At 42.5% G+C, this 17,568-nt stretch overlaps 1 protein-coding gene across 1 annotated transcript; it reads right to left on the bottom strand.

Moving 5' to 3' along the window:
- Window positions 1-683: 683 nt before the first annotated feature.
- Window positions 684-13,004, bottom strand: LOC115321247 ((3R)-3-hydroxyacyl-CoA dehydrogenase-like). Its single transcript, XM_040215632.1, has 3 exons — window positions 12,716-13,004; window positions 9,454-9,653; window positions 684-1,088 (listed from the first exon to the last, which is right to left on the bottom strand). Exons 1-3 carry the CDS (start codon window positions 13,002-13,004, stop codon window positions 684-686), a joined length of 894 nt encoding a protein of 297 aa, XP_040071566.1.
- Between the last annotated feature and the right edge of the window lie 4,564 nt (window positions 13,005-17,568).

Raw genomic sequence — 17,568 nt, 5'->3', positions numbered from 1 at the left:
CTTATTTGGGTGGCGACGAATCCTTACCGAATCAATATCTAGTTGCATTAATAACTTGACACAAAGGATTGTCCCACTCTCCCGTCGTATATTTGTGACAGGGGTGCGACGAAAAGATTCTATTGAGGTGCTCAAACCTTTTACTTAGATATTACACGTGGTACAGCGGCAGAAGTTTTAATATTTTTGGGGAGATCCAGTTTCAGAGTCGCGCTTTAAAAAAAGCGGAACAAATGATCATTTAATATTTCATCACAAGTTCTCTCTTTTATTAGTTTTATTAATCAATCTAGTCACGAACAATGAATATTTTTAACACTGAAACTGCAATCTGACGTACCAATAATGTGATTGGTAGGAAAATTAGCCAAGTTGCGTTGATAAGTATATTTATTGTAGCGCTTATCCCCATCTAATTTCCGCCGAGCCACAAACTATGGAAAACGAAGAAATTGATATAAACAGTATTTTTCAGTATGTTTTAGTTAAAGAAATATGACAAGTAATAAATAAAAGGCACAGAGAGAATTTTTCGTAGGAATTTATTTGGTAATTGCAGAAGCTTATTAGTGTTTCTTTACGAAATTTTAATCCTACCCATGAATTAATTTGTTTCAACATCATATATTCTTCAGTGTTTGAGGCTATATTTTAAATCGGAAGCACTCGTCACAAACATTTACTTATGTCTGTGTACCTCCGGCAACGTCAATCGAAGCTCCGGTCATGTAGGACGCTTTGGGGCTGCACATGAAAAGAATTGTTTCCGAGATTTCGACTGGCTCCGCGATACGCCGCATGGGAATCATTGCCACTAGCCTTCTGGTTATATCGCCTTCTGAGTACTTCTGAATCATGGGAGTGTTAGTAAGGCCGGGCAGAATCGCGTTGACCCGAATGCCCTTGGTCGCCAGCTCAAGGGCGACGGACTTGGTGAACGCAATGACGCCACCCTTGGAGGCTGTGTAGGCGCCGATTCCTGGAAAGCCACCCTTGCCAAGTATGCTGGCTATGTTCACAATAGCTGCTCCTGTTACATTCCGTGATAGCATGTGCTTCACCGCTTCTTTGGTCACCAAAAATGTACCCTGCAAGCAAAAAAGGCGGCATTCGATTCTGCGGTTGCCATGCGATGAAACCAGTCTATTACGACCTATTTTTACTTCAACACCAAGGCATATTACAAGTATTAATATATGTTTAAATATATCAAGCAAATCGAAATGAAGCAAAATAAATGATATCACTAAACACATCCCGATACAGCACAATTTAACAGCCTTAATATTTTTATTTGAGGATTTATCTCCTCGCTAGCTAGCTATCTCACTACAATACAAGTATATAGTGTATTCACCTTGTTTTGGAGTCGCGCGTAAAAAAATAGTTATTGGTACGATAACCCTCCATTTGATATATATACGTTTATTTATTCATTGCTGATAACTACTCAAGATCTGCGACAGCTACGCGATGATATTAAAGACGACCTAAATAAATATTTGTCAGTTCTGTAGGATTTAATAATGAACGCCTAAGAACCATATTTGTCATTTAAGAATGAATGAGCGAATTTAATACTATACACGTGTACTCAAAAAATAAAAAAAAGTTTCTTAGAAACAAACCAAAAATAGTGAAGGGTTACTCAGAACAGAAAGACACTGTATATACTATTTCTGATAAATGTGCGAGACCGTATGAGCAGGAAATGTTGCCGCGTGCGTGCTGTAGTTGGAAACGCAAGAGACTGCTATAAGGAGGAACGGGGTTGAAGTATACGCCCTTTTTGCCCCGATCTTCTGGAAAGTTTGATCAAGATATTCTCGGCTGCCAAGGCATGTTCTGGTTCGGAACTTTCGTGAATTCACCGCGTATATAAATGCAGAGGTAGGGCGTTGCTTCGTAGATGTCACCCCTCTGCAGACGGCACAAGATATGTTGGATTTTGTTTATGTGTGCGGTACCAGTTCGCCCCGTTAAGCACTTATTTTGAATTCTACATTTGTCTATCTTTTTTCATTCGTAACAATATGTTGAGGAACGTGAAGACGACGACGGGTCAGCGGCGCTCATGGTCATCTCGGCGTAGGCTCCACGAGATGGCTCGGCCTCCTTAAGTCATTCTATCTTCTGTCATTGCGTGTCGTGTTCACCATGCTGCCGACGGTATCATCGCAACATTTTGGATATTTAAGTTTCAAACAAACATATTTAGCAAAATATATTTGCTTAGAGGCTAGTGACTGATATAACAGACCTGGAATATAATTATAACATCGAAAAGGTTGTGTGAAGGTTTGGGAAATTCATTTAAAATTTGCGTCACCCGGTTTTTATTTGATCCCTTCAATCTAACAAAATATGGTTGACCTAAAAAAAAAAGAGACTGAAACTCCCTTGTTTTTAACAATATTATATCTGAATTTCTAAAAAAAAAAGACGTTCCCAGAAAAAAATTAATATATATTTCTACCTTGTAAGGATATCTGGTCGTAAGAATTGCTGCATATGACCGGGAAATAGGTGGGATTAGGTCTCACGACTGTGTCACACATATTACTTCACATAACCGTTTGGTTAACCGACTTTCCTTCTAAGAGTTTACAGAGCACACTATTTATTCTGATGCAGTCAGTGTTACCCAATTCAATAGTTCTTTGATTCATACAAGTCTGCAATATACGAAAGCAAAAATTTTGTAAACCTTCTAGACTCAAACATCGAGACAAGCATGGATATATAATAAAGAAATATCAAAAAGTGTCTGCAATTGCTCGTGCTGTCAGCACTTATAGTGAGTCAATCGAAGCAAACGCAGATTAAAATAATGTAGAACTTTAATACAGCTCGGCATCAATATGGGTAAGTTATGGAAACTTTGTCTTAACATGTCGAACGTCAGTCAACATCAATCTGGGGCTTCATCTTGTTTGCATTCATTAATTACGTGCCTTTGATAGACGTTTTCCCCAACAGTTCCTTTGCTGGATGAATTTGTTGTATCAAATTACTAAACCTTTGCATTAAGCCTACTCCAAGGGCGAGTAAACAAGTTTCAGTTTCATCACTGAGATAGCCATCTATGTTATGGACAGAAGCATTGTCATGATCGAGGGACGCGTTTTAATCATTAAGATACGTACTCGGTTGCTTAACTGTCGGAAACTCACAAGATTTTCATGCATGTTTTGGTAGTCAAGAAAGTTGCAGACAAAACAAAAATATGCAGGGTTTCCAAGTTTCCAAAAAGAAGGTTCCGTCACTTTGCCTCTACCGCTGTATTTCTGCCCTTAACAAATGTTAAGGTAAGACCGACGTGTCATACGAAAATAGGGCGGATTATGGTAAGACGCGAAATTAAAGCTGTTTCCTGCCTTATCCACTCGAGGCACATGTTCAGCATTGATCGACAGGGTTCGATCGAGAAAGGTAGACACTGCTTTTTAGCCCGCATAAAAAACTACGCATCGCGGAAAGCTGAATGTTCCCTAGAATGTGACCAAGAAATATAAGCTAGAATGAAAAGTTCGAGATAATGAAATTACGTGGATCAAAAGATAAAATAAGATAAGTACGGATGTCTACAAGCCGACAATTCCGGAGAAATTGGGAAAACAATCGCGTCTGCTTTGCGTCGCACCACACAGATGACGCATCACTCCGTGAGTGTCAGAGCCGTTTATACTTAGAGAGTTTAGCCTCCGCCTAGTCTGACAACTGGGGGTGACTACATCGGTCCGCCAATTTATGGCTCTGATTTATAGAAACTCTATGCGATTTCTTAAGAATCAAGAAGACGCAGAAGTAACGCCATTTATATTATCTCGAAATCCGCTGTTTCCAGCGCGCAAACAGCTCCGCCCATTAGCGAAACTCTCTCGGTATAAACGGCTCTGGTCCGTGTCCGCGGTCAGTGCCGGAATCACTAGCTGTGGCTTTGACGCCAAGATGCAATCGTTGTTCAATAAATGCTTGTGTTTTGCTTACACACTATTTTTTAATTCAACGAAAATAAAGAAAAGAAAATGTACACTGTGGTCGTTGTGTGCATTTGCTCAGATATAATTTTTCTCAAATGAATAATTCTAGCAGACCTCGTTTGCTTTACTCGCACTCCGGGAACTCGGACACCGGTCCTCCTGGTGATAACTTCTATCTTAATTCTCTTTTCGCTGGAATTTCGTACCTTACAAGGCGACAAAGTCAAAAGCAACGCACAAATGCCGTGCTGGGTACTGAGAGGAAAAAAGCTCCAAGCGAGTGCGCATTCCATAGTAAATACCGTCTCGAGCGCCGTTGGAAGCCACCGTCGAAGAGAACAATCTGGAAGTGGGTTCGGCATTTCGGGGAGGTGGGCAGCATCGCCAACACGAAGCACGTCTCCTCGAGCAAGCCGCAAAAGGAAGAGTTCTTTTACGGGATCATGGGAGCCTTCAAAGCGGACCGGCATCTATCGACGAAAAGAGCGGCACATTTGTTTGGCGTCGCCGTCTTTATTGTGCGTCGGATCATTTACCGGAACAAGATGCGAGCCTACAAGAGGCACGTTCTGCAGAAGCTGAAGACTTAGGCTGGACTTCTGCCGCGACGGCTGGACCTCTGCCGCGAAGAGATTCAAAAGATCGGGTCCACCCCCCCCCCCCCCCCCGGCCACACACACGCACAAACAATTCGGACTTTCTTATTTTCACAGACGAGGGAGCGTTTCACCTTGACGGACAGGTCAATTCACAGAACAGCCGGTATCCACCCGGACTGGACACTCGATAGGTGCTCATCAAATGCGGCTACTTCCCGTAGCGGTCAAGTCGGCGGTGTCTGAATGTTTTATATGAACGTGTTATATCATGATCAAGAAAAAAAAGTCGGGATCCGTGGGCACAGCGCAAAAAGCGAGAAGCTTCTTTTCTGCTAGAGTTCGATGAGGTGGCCCAATATTTTCAGATTTCTAACTTTTTTTTTTAAGCATACTTATTATTTGTGCAGTCTATTTGTTGGTAATAAATATTGATGAAAAAACATAAAATAAATTTGTACATGAAGAAAAATGCTTAATTGTTTTTGTTTGGTTTTAGAATGAGGATTGTCAAAATTGTATTTCAAATTGATGCAACAAGTAGGCACAACAGGGCTTACGAAATAGCGCTGAAACTCCCCCCCCCCCCCCCCTTCCCCTCTTGTTCGGAGCGCGCTTTCGTCAAGCCTTACTCGAGCAGCAAAATGCGGTGCTCCCGTTCTCTCATAAGCGGCACGCTCAAGGCAGACGTAGCCTTTAAATATAAAGTCACACCCAGCGTTTTCTCTTTTGTTTTTCTCTTTCTTGCGTTTATTGATACGTTCGAATCCAATGCTTCTGCTATTCAAATTCACAGGACAAAAATTGACTAAACTTCGCCTCTTATACTCGCTTTTTAAAACTTTTCTATGCTTTTTTTTTAAAAAGAAAAGAGGCAAAAGGGGTCAATTCAATAACGTAGTGAGTCTGTTCACCTACCACGTCAAGAGTTGTGACCATTTTCATTACTATAAGCAGTGTGTAAGTAAAACGCTGGAAAATATAAAACAACCTTTCCGTTTCGCTGGCAATACCAAAGCTAAACCCAGTGGCTCTGACACACATGATGTCGTGGCGCCATTTATCAAACGCGATGCGAAGCAGACGCCATTGTTCCACTTTTCTCCGGAGTCGTCGTCCGCTCGTAAAGATGAATCCTGATTTTTTTATTTTTTTTATTTCCCTTTAGGTTAATGATATCAAACTTTCTCCTTTGTGGCTTAAATTTCTTGGGTCACATTCTGGTGAACTTTCAGCTTTCTGCACGCGTAGTTTATTCATGCGGCCTAAACATCCCGGCTCGCCTTTCTCGATCGAACCCTGAATATCTGGCAGCAGCAGGCGAAGAGTATTTGTTTATAATATATAATTGTAAGGAAAACATTAATTCCGAAATGCTTCGTTAGAAATAAGAGAATATTCAAGGTACAGAGCACGACACTGTTAGCGCGAACAAGCTATCGCCGGTTTTTGTAGTTTTTCTTTTCAAAACCAAGGGACGTCATCCAATTTAGTATTGCTACTGAAAGAGCTCTTACTTAGTTCTATATTGTAAGCGATAAAATTTCGTGCTCGCTAATACTATTTAGAAGTAAAATGCAAAAATGCGGCGATGTAGTGTTCGCGCTAAAAATGTCGCGATGTGTACATTTACTGTAGATACAAAAGACAATGATCTGAGAAATGAACCGCATAAAACATTATTGTTATAAAGAATGAAGTCTTATTTTCGCTAGCGAACGTGATTCGATATTGATGGAGTACCGTTGAAAGATTAGAACGATGTAACGTTAACAGCACTCGAAGCATCATTATTGAAGTCCGGCGAAAAGGAGCGTTTCTATCAAAGTAGCTTCCATAAAGTTTGGTTTCGGGCACCACCACTGATTTTACCTAAAACGTAGTTGTATCGAGTATAGTATACATGTTAGAAGCAATCCACTCTATCTACAGCGCTAATAAAATGGATTTGATATCTATTTGAAAGAACCGAATAATACGGGGTTTGAACGATACAAGCTAAGATTTTGTACAGATATCGCCGAAGAATGCGTATCAGCTGCATATAAATCACATTGCATAAACTTACGCGAGTAAAAAGTTAGTAATCACGAACTTCAAATCTCTACCTACGGGGTCCGTAGGTAAATAGGGACAGGCGGCGAAACATAAGATTGAAGGTGGCTACTACGGGCGCTTCTCTTAAACTTGCTTATATTGAGTTTTAGTACCGAGTTTTGTTATTTGGTATAGAGCGAACGCGAGCGCTATGCATTTGGGTTAGAATTTTGTGCTCCTCGCTGCGCGCGCACGTCGTTGCTACTCGCCAATCCAAGACCGCGTTCCAAGAGCGCACGTGCTGTGCGGAACACAACCCCGACGCAAACTCACACTTCTTGCGTTCGCGTGTATATACAGTGCTAAATCTAATCTTCCGTACACAAGCAAACGCAGGCGCTGTCCGTTTGCGATGCGTGTTCCTCATCGCGCATGCCCGGAGCTGAAATTGCGTTTTGAATTGGCGCATTGCGACCAAGCGCATGCGCATTGTGGAGCACGAAACACTAAGGCAAACGCACACCTTTTGCGCTTGCTTCTGTACTGAACAATACAACTCTCCACTAGAAGACGACAGTTCGGAGCCAAAAGTGATGCGTTCTTTTTCTGAGTGGATTGTCAGTGCATGGTATTTTTTTTTTGTTCTGCCAATAAAATATAAAAACAATTATAACAAAAAGAAAAACATATTAGTTTTAGAATTCTGTCAAAGATTTTTTTGCATGACGTCGGTTGCTTTGCACTGTCGTTGTTACAGCGCCTATATTTTCTTTTTTGCGTGCAACTTCCATTTACGCTGTTTTGTGGGGAAAGTGACCTTCATGGTGTGGTTAACTGCCAATGGGCGAGTCGATGTCGAGTTCTGGTACGGGGAGTGGCACAGGACGAAAGAGGTCCGCCGACGTTTTAGGGCAGAGTTTCGGAGGACACCCCCGGGCTCTTCTACAAGTTACGCAGGGTGAGGCGCCTCAGCGAGGAGGGAAACGTCCAGAACAAACCCCCGACCAAAGCGGCGTGATCACCGAAGCTGACACTAATATATGCGGTACTCGGTTCTTTTTCCGCCGACCCCCATCCAGTAGCGTAGCCAGGTTTTTTTTTTTTTTTTTTTTTTTTTTTTTGGGGGGGGGGGGGGGGGGGGAAAGGGTGAGGTGGCTGAGTTGGTTTATTACTTTGGTTGCAGAGAGGAGTGGGGGGTCAAAATGCAATTTTATATTACAGGGTCGGCTGGCTTTCGGAGCAGACTAAGCCCCCCCCCCCTCCCCCCCCCCCCCCCCCCTGTCTACGCCCATGCCCTCAGGTGTCTCACGCGGAGGCGACTACAGATGTTGCGCCAATTATACGCCTTCGGTTAGCAGACGGACGGAGTAGGAAGGGATTCGAAGTGATTGATTTCTAACTTTTTACTCGGGTATTTGTTCAGCGAAATGCTTAACCATCAATGCACATTCTTCGGCCACCTCTGCGTATAGTTTTAGCTAGAGACGTTTTCAAACAAAAACAGGCATGGATCCCCTTGACTCACTTTCTAAAACTGGAGGAGGACAGACGCTACTTAAGGAATAGTTTGTGCTTACTTTTATCAGAGGTAAACCACATATCTCTCCTCTTTCAACCCGCAGTCAGGTTCCAATTACACGAAAATACAAATCATTTTAAATTCCAGCCTCCAGTATACGAGGATAATTTAGGTGAATCAGTTTCATCAGAAACCACACCAAACTAATAGCGCGGTTTAGAAAGCACCGAAGGGCAATTTTGGAAAACATTCATGATTAAGGATACAAATTTTAAAAGCGCACCTCTTATAACAAAAGGTAGAATCCTCATTTGGCATACCATCTTTTTTGTTAGTGACACCTATAGCTTTCATTACTCTGATAAAGAGAACTGATTTTCTTTCTACCGAAAGCAGAGATTCGTTGGATGTTGGGAATGTCAGGTTCGGGTAGATAGAGCTGGTTCCGATTCCTCGGTGTCAACCATCAAGTGGTGTACGGGGTCGAATTCAAGAGATTTCAAATTGTTATATTCAAAAAGGTTTAATTGGGAGAATTTAGTTTCACAACCTGCACATAACTTATTATTTGTACAAAAATTTGGGGATTACGGCCTGATTGACACTAGATAAAGCGTCCAAGTCCACACCAAAATCTCCTTTTTTCGCGTGTCTGCGGCATTAGGGGTTTTTTTAGGGGTCTATCATGTTTTTTCCTGAAAAAAACAAGCCTATCAAATAAAAACAGGCCCATAAAACGTGGTAAACGTCCACCCAATGAGTGGCATGCAAACAAAACCAATACCTATTGGCCCCTTAACAAACACTACAGCATTCCTCGGAGATTCGGTGCGTGCACTGCTCGCAGGCAATCAGGAGCCAAGCCGCGACTGTAAACGCATCGAATGACTTGAGTTTCGAGCGATAGAGACGACGGCAACCAGCATTTTCATCCACTCCTTCCCCTCCACCACTCCCTAGACCTGACCATACCATAGCGTAAATCATCGGTGCAAGTATCTCCCGGCTTCCTCCTCTCTACAGGGAAACGAGCCAAGGCGATCGTCGTCGATTCTGATCCTTACACCGACGAAGCACTTGAGGTCTTGAAGCCAACACAAGTTCGTGACTATGCATTTCTTAGAGGTACTCCCGTTAGCGGTAACTTTAAGGGCATTACAATCATTGAATATTAAACTTACGTGGTATCCTACATTCACATATAACCATAAGTGTGTATATTGAGCAAAATAGTTTTGTAGGTTATTTCTTTATAACAGTACAAAACCCGTGAGGTATCCGGCAAAAAGTACAACTGGAAGTCAGCTCAGTGATTCACCTTTAGGTTGGTGTTGATTACATTGTCGAATATCTCTTCACTTAGATTTACGAGCGGAGTTATATGCTGCAGGATCCCAGCACTGTTGACAACAATACTGATGTTCATTTCGTATGCATTTTCAGCGCATTCGACGAGATCTTTGACTGAAGTCGAATTTCGAACATTTACGTAGAGGAACATGTGGTTAAGGTGTCCATCTGCAAGTGAAAGTAAGTTTACTGAGCAATTAAATCAATCAATAATTAATTTGAAGAAATATACAGGATGTTTAAAATGAATTCAAACAGTTTTTGTTTTTTAATGCTTTCAAGGTAGAGTAATGCGGCCTGCGCAGATAAGTTATACGACCAGGCCTACATGACTTAGTTGGCTAGTCGTTTAAAAACGTTCGGCTAATAAACTATCGCGACGCGCGTCACCGTGTGAGTAGAGGTTATAGAATACTTCGTTGAATCTATGCAATATGTCTTAGAAGTGTGGAAGGCTCAACGTCTTGCGTTCGTGATTTTGTATCGGTACTCCGCGGTGTGACTCGCGTGAAACCCTTTCAGCCATGCCTTATTAGACTTTAGTCGGAAAGCATGGATATAGTTAATGTCCACATACGGCAATAAAAAAAGGTATACGTGGCGGAATGGTTTCTATGCTTGTCTTTCACGCGGAGACCCCAGTTTCAATTCCGGAGAGCGGACGCTTCTCGTATTTTAACAGCCCTAACTAAGAGAGTTATTATGACATGGCATAGCGTTTGGCTGTCCTTGCTCTCCCGTCAGGGTTGTAGTCACGGTTCTCAGTCCTTTCGAGACCTGCCAATGAACGGAGTTAGAAAAAAACGAACCAACAAAAACAGAGTAACATTTTTTTTATATACACAGAATGTTCAGAAATACTCCACCTATATCTTACCACACGTATTCCGACAAATATCATGACGTGGCTCACTCTTTTGCATGCTCTCCCGAAAAAAAAGTTGCCGTCAGTGTTCTCAGTCATTCCATCATGAGCTCAACAAAGCAGTCAGTCGCCAGAGACGTTCTTTCCTGAGTCCCTTCACGAAGGACCTTCCTCCGTCCTTTGCGAAGCGTCATGCCGTTTCCTCGATACGGGTACAAGTTTGTGGCGAGTGACGGTTTCGCTGACGCATAATGGAATGACGGAGAACCCCGGCTGCAACTATTATTAAGGACGGCATTCAAATGACTCCGCCATGTTATACGAAGCCTCGCCTTCAAACCCGCTAATGCGCGCGATAAGAATAAAAGATTGTAACATAACTGTCGCTTCTAAAGTGTTCCCGTTGGCATATTGGGTGAGCCTCGTGCTCAAAATCGTCGTTCGTGGACTCTATATTTTTTGAAGGACCTTGGAATTTTGTTGTTTCTTCTCAATTTATGCAATTATCGCCCTACCGCGCATGCGCACTCGTGTCGTGTAATCAAACGGGTTTTTGCAAGGAAGGTCGAGGAGAAAACAAATGTAATCACATAGATTAAGAGAAGACGCAAAGACGTGAACAAAAGTATAATGTGTTTATTGTTTTGATTGACGGGTTAATCTTCTATAATCTTCTGAGAAAAGAAAAGGACGCCTACGAAAATCCGCGAGGCACAAAAGAGGATCCTGATAAGAGGGGAGCTCCTTTTTGCCCTCGTCTCTGCTCGTCATCGAAGCACCCTTTGAATGACGTATAGGCACTCTACATAGTAAATGGACGGATGTGACAGAAAACGTTAGAATCGGGCGATATCTGGCGCCACATATAGCCCTATATTACGTTTTACCTTGCGTCTTACCGCAGCGGACGCTAAGGGTCATTCCAATCAATCCACTTCTGTGGACTTAGCACATAATTATGCTTTCCTTGAGGCACGTCACTTTCTCCAGACGCTAACGTAAATTACCTCGACCTAAGATTGGCTTCAATGGTTCATAACATTCACTGAGGCCGGATGAAAGGGGAAAAGGGGGTATTACACCTCGCTCGACGCAGCGGCGAGCGACGGATTGTCGGGAGCTGTCGGTTCATTATCGCTGTTACTATTATTTTCACCATAATTTGCCATGTTATGGACGTAACAACCGAGAGAAGCTTTACGGTTCACAGATCTGGCTGCGGCTGGCGCAAGATTCTACACATTTAAAGTCACGATGCGCGTGCGTTACGGGTTTTTCTCGAGTGCATCCAAGAACATGGAAGCATGACTGCTTCGTTCGAGAAACAAGATATAACTACATTCTGCAGAAATAACTTGTTAGTGTGTTCTTCTCGAAGCAACTGCTTCATTATGACCCTGCACAAGTCAGTGAGGACACTCTCGCCATATGAGCGGAGTAACACAGCAAAGGTTTTCGCGAGCGGCACTGGTATTCCACGAATGAAATTATTCGACAAATAAAATACTAGAAATTTGGGGAGTCGAATAAATATATTCTGTCAATCACTATGTCATTCAAATTTTAATCTCGTATATTCTCACACCCCTAGTCTTTATCTGTGTGGTGTTTGCATAAAGAATCAGATAACATATGTACAGTATTTTCCGGGCAACAGTCCGCAAAAACCCATTTATACCTAAAAAGAAAGTTTTTGCTTAGATTGTCTACACCCAGAGCATATAGTCCGCACGCCGTGCAGAGTCCGCACGAGGCGCTTAGTCGGACATGACATTCTTTTCATACACTGCACACCTTGAATAATGTCTGCTTTCTAAGCTGAAAAAAAAACTTGTATTATACATAAATCATGATTAACACATTTCATTCGCAAAATACGTTACGTCTCGTCATAACGAACGATCTTAAGGAAAACAAAATTCCTATATTCTACACCCGTAGGTAGTCCCCAAAGCCTAAAATTTGAAGTTCAAAAAATCTATAGACTTCAAACTATAACCCGAAATATACGGTAACAACAGTATGTTTTTATAAAAAAATATTAACCTTTGTTCTTTTTTTATCTCACTTAAACGGAACGTGAATAAAGAAATACAGCCCTCGTATTAGTTTCAGTACTTGCATCATCCGTCATTGGTCCTCACATTCCAATTCTCCTGCCCGGATATTTGTAAGTAACCTGGTGTTATGCAGTGAGATGTACTAGGTTTGTCTATATATATCAAACGTCTGATGTTACGAAGAAACGTACCACTGGGTGTGATTTGCTGCTTTTGATACCTCATGATCCTGGTGTCAAAAAACAAACTGCAAAAAACATGCCACACCCAAAATTCGCGTATGCAGTTAATATGGTCATACGTACTTGGAAGCATACGGACGGTTTCTCGTCCTCCGGTTGTGTTGATATCAGCAACGATTACGGTGACATTTTCCCGAGCGAGTACCATAGCAACACTCCGCCCGATGCCACTGGCCGCACCAGTTACAAGTGCCAGTCGACCGCCCAATTCGAGTGAGGATGTTCCAGCATCGCTATTTGGCTTTCTTACATTCATGTCGCTGTCACAACTATCAATATTATCGTTTGAGATACTTCCAGTAACTAAGCAGCCAAACACAAGGTAGCAGGCAAGCTTGTGACTATTTAACATGCTGCTATTGTAAAAGAAACGTGAACAAATATCTGGGAGTCCTTGCCGCCCCGTTATATATAGCGATGTGTTTGCTCTTGTTTTTATCTCATTCACACGTGTGCGTAAAAGAAAACTAAAGAAGCATAAATTCTCATCGAATATCCGATATATCGCAAATGCCAACAGAGGTTTCTGCGCCACACGTGTTTTTCGCGGAAAGTATACGAAATCTTGCTTTCACGGAGCAGCTGCAAGGCTTTAGGTGTACATACGCGACAAAAACAAATGACGATGTTGCATTTCCCTTGCGGCAACCCGCCTCGGTAATTGACATGACGCCTACACGTTGATTCAACATATAGTCAAATGTAGTAAGGTGGTAAGCTGGGCGAGTTAGTAAACGTTGAATATGATGAAAAATTACGGACGAAGAGACAACGACAAAAGATAAAGGAACACAGATCAAACAAATAAACAAATTGACCGTTAGTTGTTTTATACAGCAGGAATTTAGTCCACGAGAACATGGCGACATTGTTACCCACTGTAGATGAGCAATTTAGCCAGTGCAGTGCGGCTGCTAGCTTAGGGTCTTTAACGTGTACAACGCAGAAGGGATACGCAACCGCACGCCGGTACCATGCTCAACCAGTTCGAAACGGGCAGGGTTGTGGATTGATTTCGGGATCCCTGGGTTCTGCAACGCGAGCTTTCGGACCGTGAGCTCCGAGCACACTCGACCACCGATCTCCCTGAACACAACATATTCAGGCGCGTACTCATAACTCTGATACAATATGTGAAGAAGAGGAAGATGAGTCACTCATAACAGAGTACACCGGCACCAGTGGGAACACAGTTCAGTCGCGAGGATCTTTTTAGTCGCGAGGACTCATCTTTTTAGTGTTGTGTCGTTTACCCGCAGTCTCGGGGTTTTTTCAACCAGGATCGTTACTTGAGGGGTCACTTTGGGAACTCGAGCGACAATCAGCGGAGGAGATTGTGCCGCTGTGGTAGCTGGCGAAATGGTTGCGGTGCCTTTGCCATGAGATTAAAGCCCCTCTATAAATGCATATCTAACAAGTATCGCCGACCAGTGTTGCAAAAACGCGCTAGACACGTGACAAGAGTGGATACATATCAAGGTGCCTTATGGCAGTTCAGTTCTCACCACGCAGCGTTGAGTGTTCCAGCAAACGTAGGTGCTCATGTCTGTTCGGATGATGTCATCGTCGGCTGCTTCGGGTTCATTTGTAATTGTAGCATCATGGGCGGTGACAGAACTGGCTGCAGCCCGAGCACCGCTTCGATCGGTGGGGGCCTTCGGGTTGCTGCTCTTCGTCGTTGGTTGCAAGAGACGTGCGAGGACATTAGGGAGCAGACATGGTACAGTAACTGTTTAATGCCCATTGGTGCCTGGTCATCAAAACTTTATTCTTTTTGCCTCGGAAATAAGTTGCTACGTCATTCTGTATAAGTCAGTGGGCCTCACTGCTGTTCAGGTTCCTGGTTACGTCATGACCTACGCCAACCAGCGACGGGAACACTGTCGTCGGCTGCAACGTTACATCCTTTACTTCCGTGGAACCTGCTGGAAAAACGTACCCGTCATCAGAAGCCTACTCTTTGTGGGTTTGCCGAAAACGTATCCACTGCGGCGCCATTTCCTACGGTGCCTTTACGAATCAGCCTATCTACTTCTACTATCACTTCAACCTCAGCGTCACCAACAGGTAGAGCGCCTGCTTCCGTCAACTTTGTCAGTGGGCCTGGCAGCATCTGCGGCATCAAGATGCATTAGTTTTTCGTCGTCCCGTGTCAGATTTGTAAATTATAATATCTTTAATATTTGTCGTTTTTTACTCCCGGGCCCTAAGGCTTGCCTTGAGCTTTACTTAGAAAGTATAGACCTGTACGAAATTGCCTGGTCATCCATTTCTACCTATGTCAACACTGTTAGGTTCAGGGTGCTCTTACTCTTAGCCGGGGATCGTGAGTCCAACCCTCGGCCAATGTCCAAAAAGCAAGACACTCCACTAAATAAAGTTCTTGATATTTTAACGACACTTCAAGCAGGCCGAAATGACATCATTCAGGAAGTAAGACACATAAAAATAAAACAAAGCAGCACCGAAAAATCAATAGATGCTCTCACAATGCGGGTCAACCAGTTAGAAGATGACCTTTCCGCTACAAAATTACCCGGCGTAAATAGCAGCGTCAGTTCTGTTCAGCTGATGGAGTCTGCGGCCGCCGATGTATCTCAGCTCAGAACACGCTGTGATCACGCTGTAAACCGATCGCGCTTGGCTAACCTTCTTTTCTTTGGTTTTCGCGATACTGAGAGGGAGCTTTGGGTACGATCTGAAGAGACTGTCCTTGATGTATGCCTCGAAAGATTAAGTTTACAACGACCAGCATCATGGATCGAAATAGCACATCGCCTTGGCCAGTTCCATCAGCCTTGGGGTCGCCCAAACATTGTTAAAATGGCTTCTTACAAAGATAAAGAGACGGTAGCTTTCAAATGCTTATAAATTTAAGAACACAAACTTCTCAGTAAGTGAAGATTTTATCCCCTCGGTGCGCCGCGCTCGGGGTAAACTTCTCCAGTTTGCGAGGGCAGGGGACATCCTTTTAAACTGCGGTTTGACAAATTATGCAGTTCAAACAAATGCTATGACTATGTACGTACCAGCCTCTGCCACTGACTCTGTTATTGAATTGAACTCCTAAGAGGCAGAGCCCACTTCATTTGAACATAATACCGGAGCTTCCAACTCTCGTTCAACTTCATTGCCCCACTTCAATTAGCCTCAACATAATGCCTCTCATGCCAATAAAGCTCCGCAATAAAATGCAGTGATGGGTAGAAGCTCTGAAGTTATCAGGTCTACTTTTATTCCTGTTATCTTTACTATCATTAGAAGCGTCTTGAACAAGAACGCAGACTTATCTTCTATTATCGGTTCTTCTAATGCTGACGTTATTGTTCTTACTGAGAGCTGCTTATACGGCAAGATACGTAACAGCGAGATTTTAAATTGTAGAAACTTTTGCATATATACTGTCATGACAAAGCTGAAAGAAGCGGTGACGGCATATTGATTGCGGTATCGGAACATATACCGCCATTTCATATCAACCTGGTATCTGAATTTGAGCTCGTGTGGGTTGAGCTCAACCTAAAAAGAAAAAAAAAAAAACAAGCGATACATTTTAGGCGCCTGTTATCGCCCTCCCCCTAGAAATGACAATTTCGTTTCTAAATTTCAGGATGCAATCAACACTGGCATTGCTCGCTTTCCAAATGCTCCAGTCATTCTTTTGGGCGATTTAAATTATCCGGTCATAGTTTTGTCAGATGTTTCCACTCACCTTAGTTCCTTCTCGTCTGTGTGTAGGGAAGTGGTGAACATGCGTTTTGATTTTAATTTCTCACAAATGGTTACACAACCATGCGTATTGCTCCTTCGACTTTTGTTTTAGAACTCATCTTAAGAACATCGCCTGAGCACATCTCTTCGTTAACGCATTTGCCAGATCTTAGTGATCATTCCTTATTGCATTGTTCTTTAGATCTACCTACAAGCTCAAGGTCGACAGAAATTAAGCGAATTTCTGAGTATGCACGAGCTGATTGTGATTCAATTAATTGGAACCTTTGCCTTTCTCCTGATACTTACTTGGATTGGTTTGATGAGCGCTCAGTTGAGAATAACTGGTGTTTATTTAAAGAACAAGTTGCGTACCTAACGAAAGCGCGCGTGCTACTTCTCTTTATTTCGTCCTCTCCTGAATTGCCTGTGTTTGTTCATTTTTATTTTCAGTGACCCACCAACAGCTTGACTCCTCCTTAGTGGTGCACTTATTCCTTCAGAAATGCAACGCTAAACGGGATAAAAGCGAAACGTTAGGAAAAAAACAATAGCCTCAACGCACTGTCGAAATTGACGCTTTTCATCAAATATATCAAGGCTAGCATTCGCACAAATCTGTTCTTAATGCTTATAAGTCAGTTGAAGGCGTGTCATGGGTGCAGCATGTTCTTAAAAAGGCTAGCAAACAAGAAAAAACGAATATTTCGTACGGCAAAGCTATCGGACAACGAAAAGCGATGGTCAGCGTACCGTGCTGCACCTAGTGTGAATAAAAAAGCCAGTTCTAGATGCGAAATCTTATTATTTTAATAATACTTTACCCTCCGTGTTGTCAAATAACCGGCGTCAATTTTCGAAGGTTATCAATCTCTCTTTCTCTTCGAATAAAACGCTTAGGGATGTTGACGGAGACGAATTATCCAATGATCAGTGATATTTTGTATTAAATGAGGTGTTTATTAAATATTGACATATTTCAGTTAGTTCATGTTGCCTGTGATTTTTTTTCCTATGCATCCTGTTGTTGTAGATAATGAATAAATTGCTAAGATTATTGATCACCTAGAAATGTATTTTGCATTTGGTACTGATAACATGAACAGAAAATTTTTGAAAAACACTAAAATGCATTTTAGCATTATCCTGTCCAATATTTTTTTCTTAGTCACTTCAACATGATATCTTGCCATTGGACTGGAAGG

Source organism: Ixodes scapularis, unplaced genomic scaffold (genome assembly GCF_016920785.2).
Source record: "Ixodes scapularis isolate PalLabHiFi unplaced genomic scaffold, ASM1692078v2 PGA_scaffold5__190_contigs__length_132052651, whole genome shotgun sequence".
Lineage (NCBI taxonomy): Eukaryota > Metazoa > Arthropoda > Arachnida > Ixodida > Ixodidae > Ixodes > Ixodes scapularis.
Note: the sequence above shows the minus strand (reverse complement) of the source record. Positions and strands in the feature narration are given on the sequence as shown.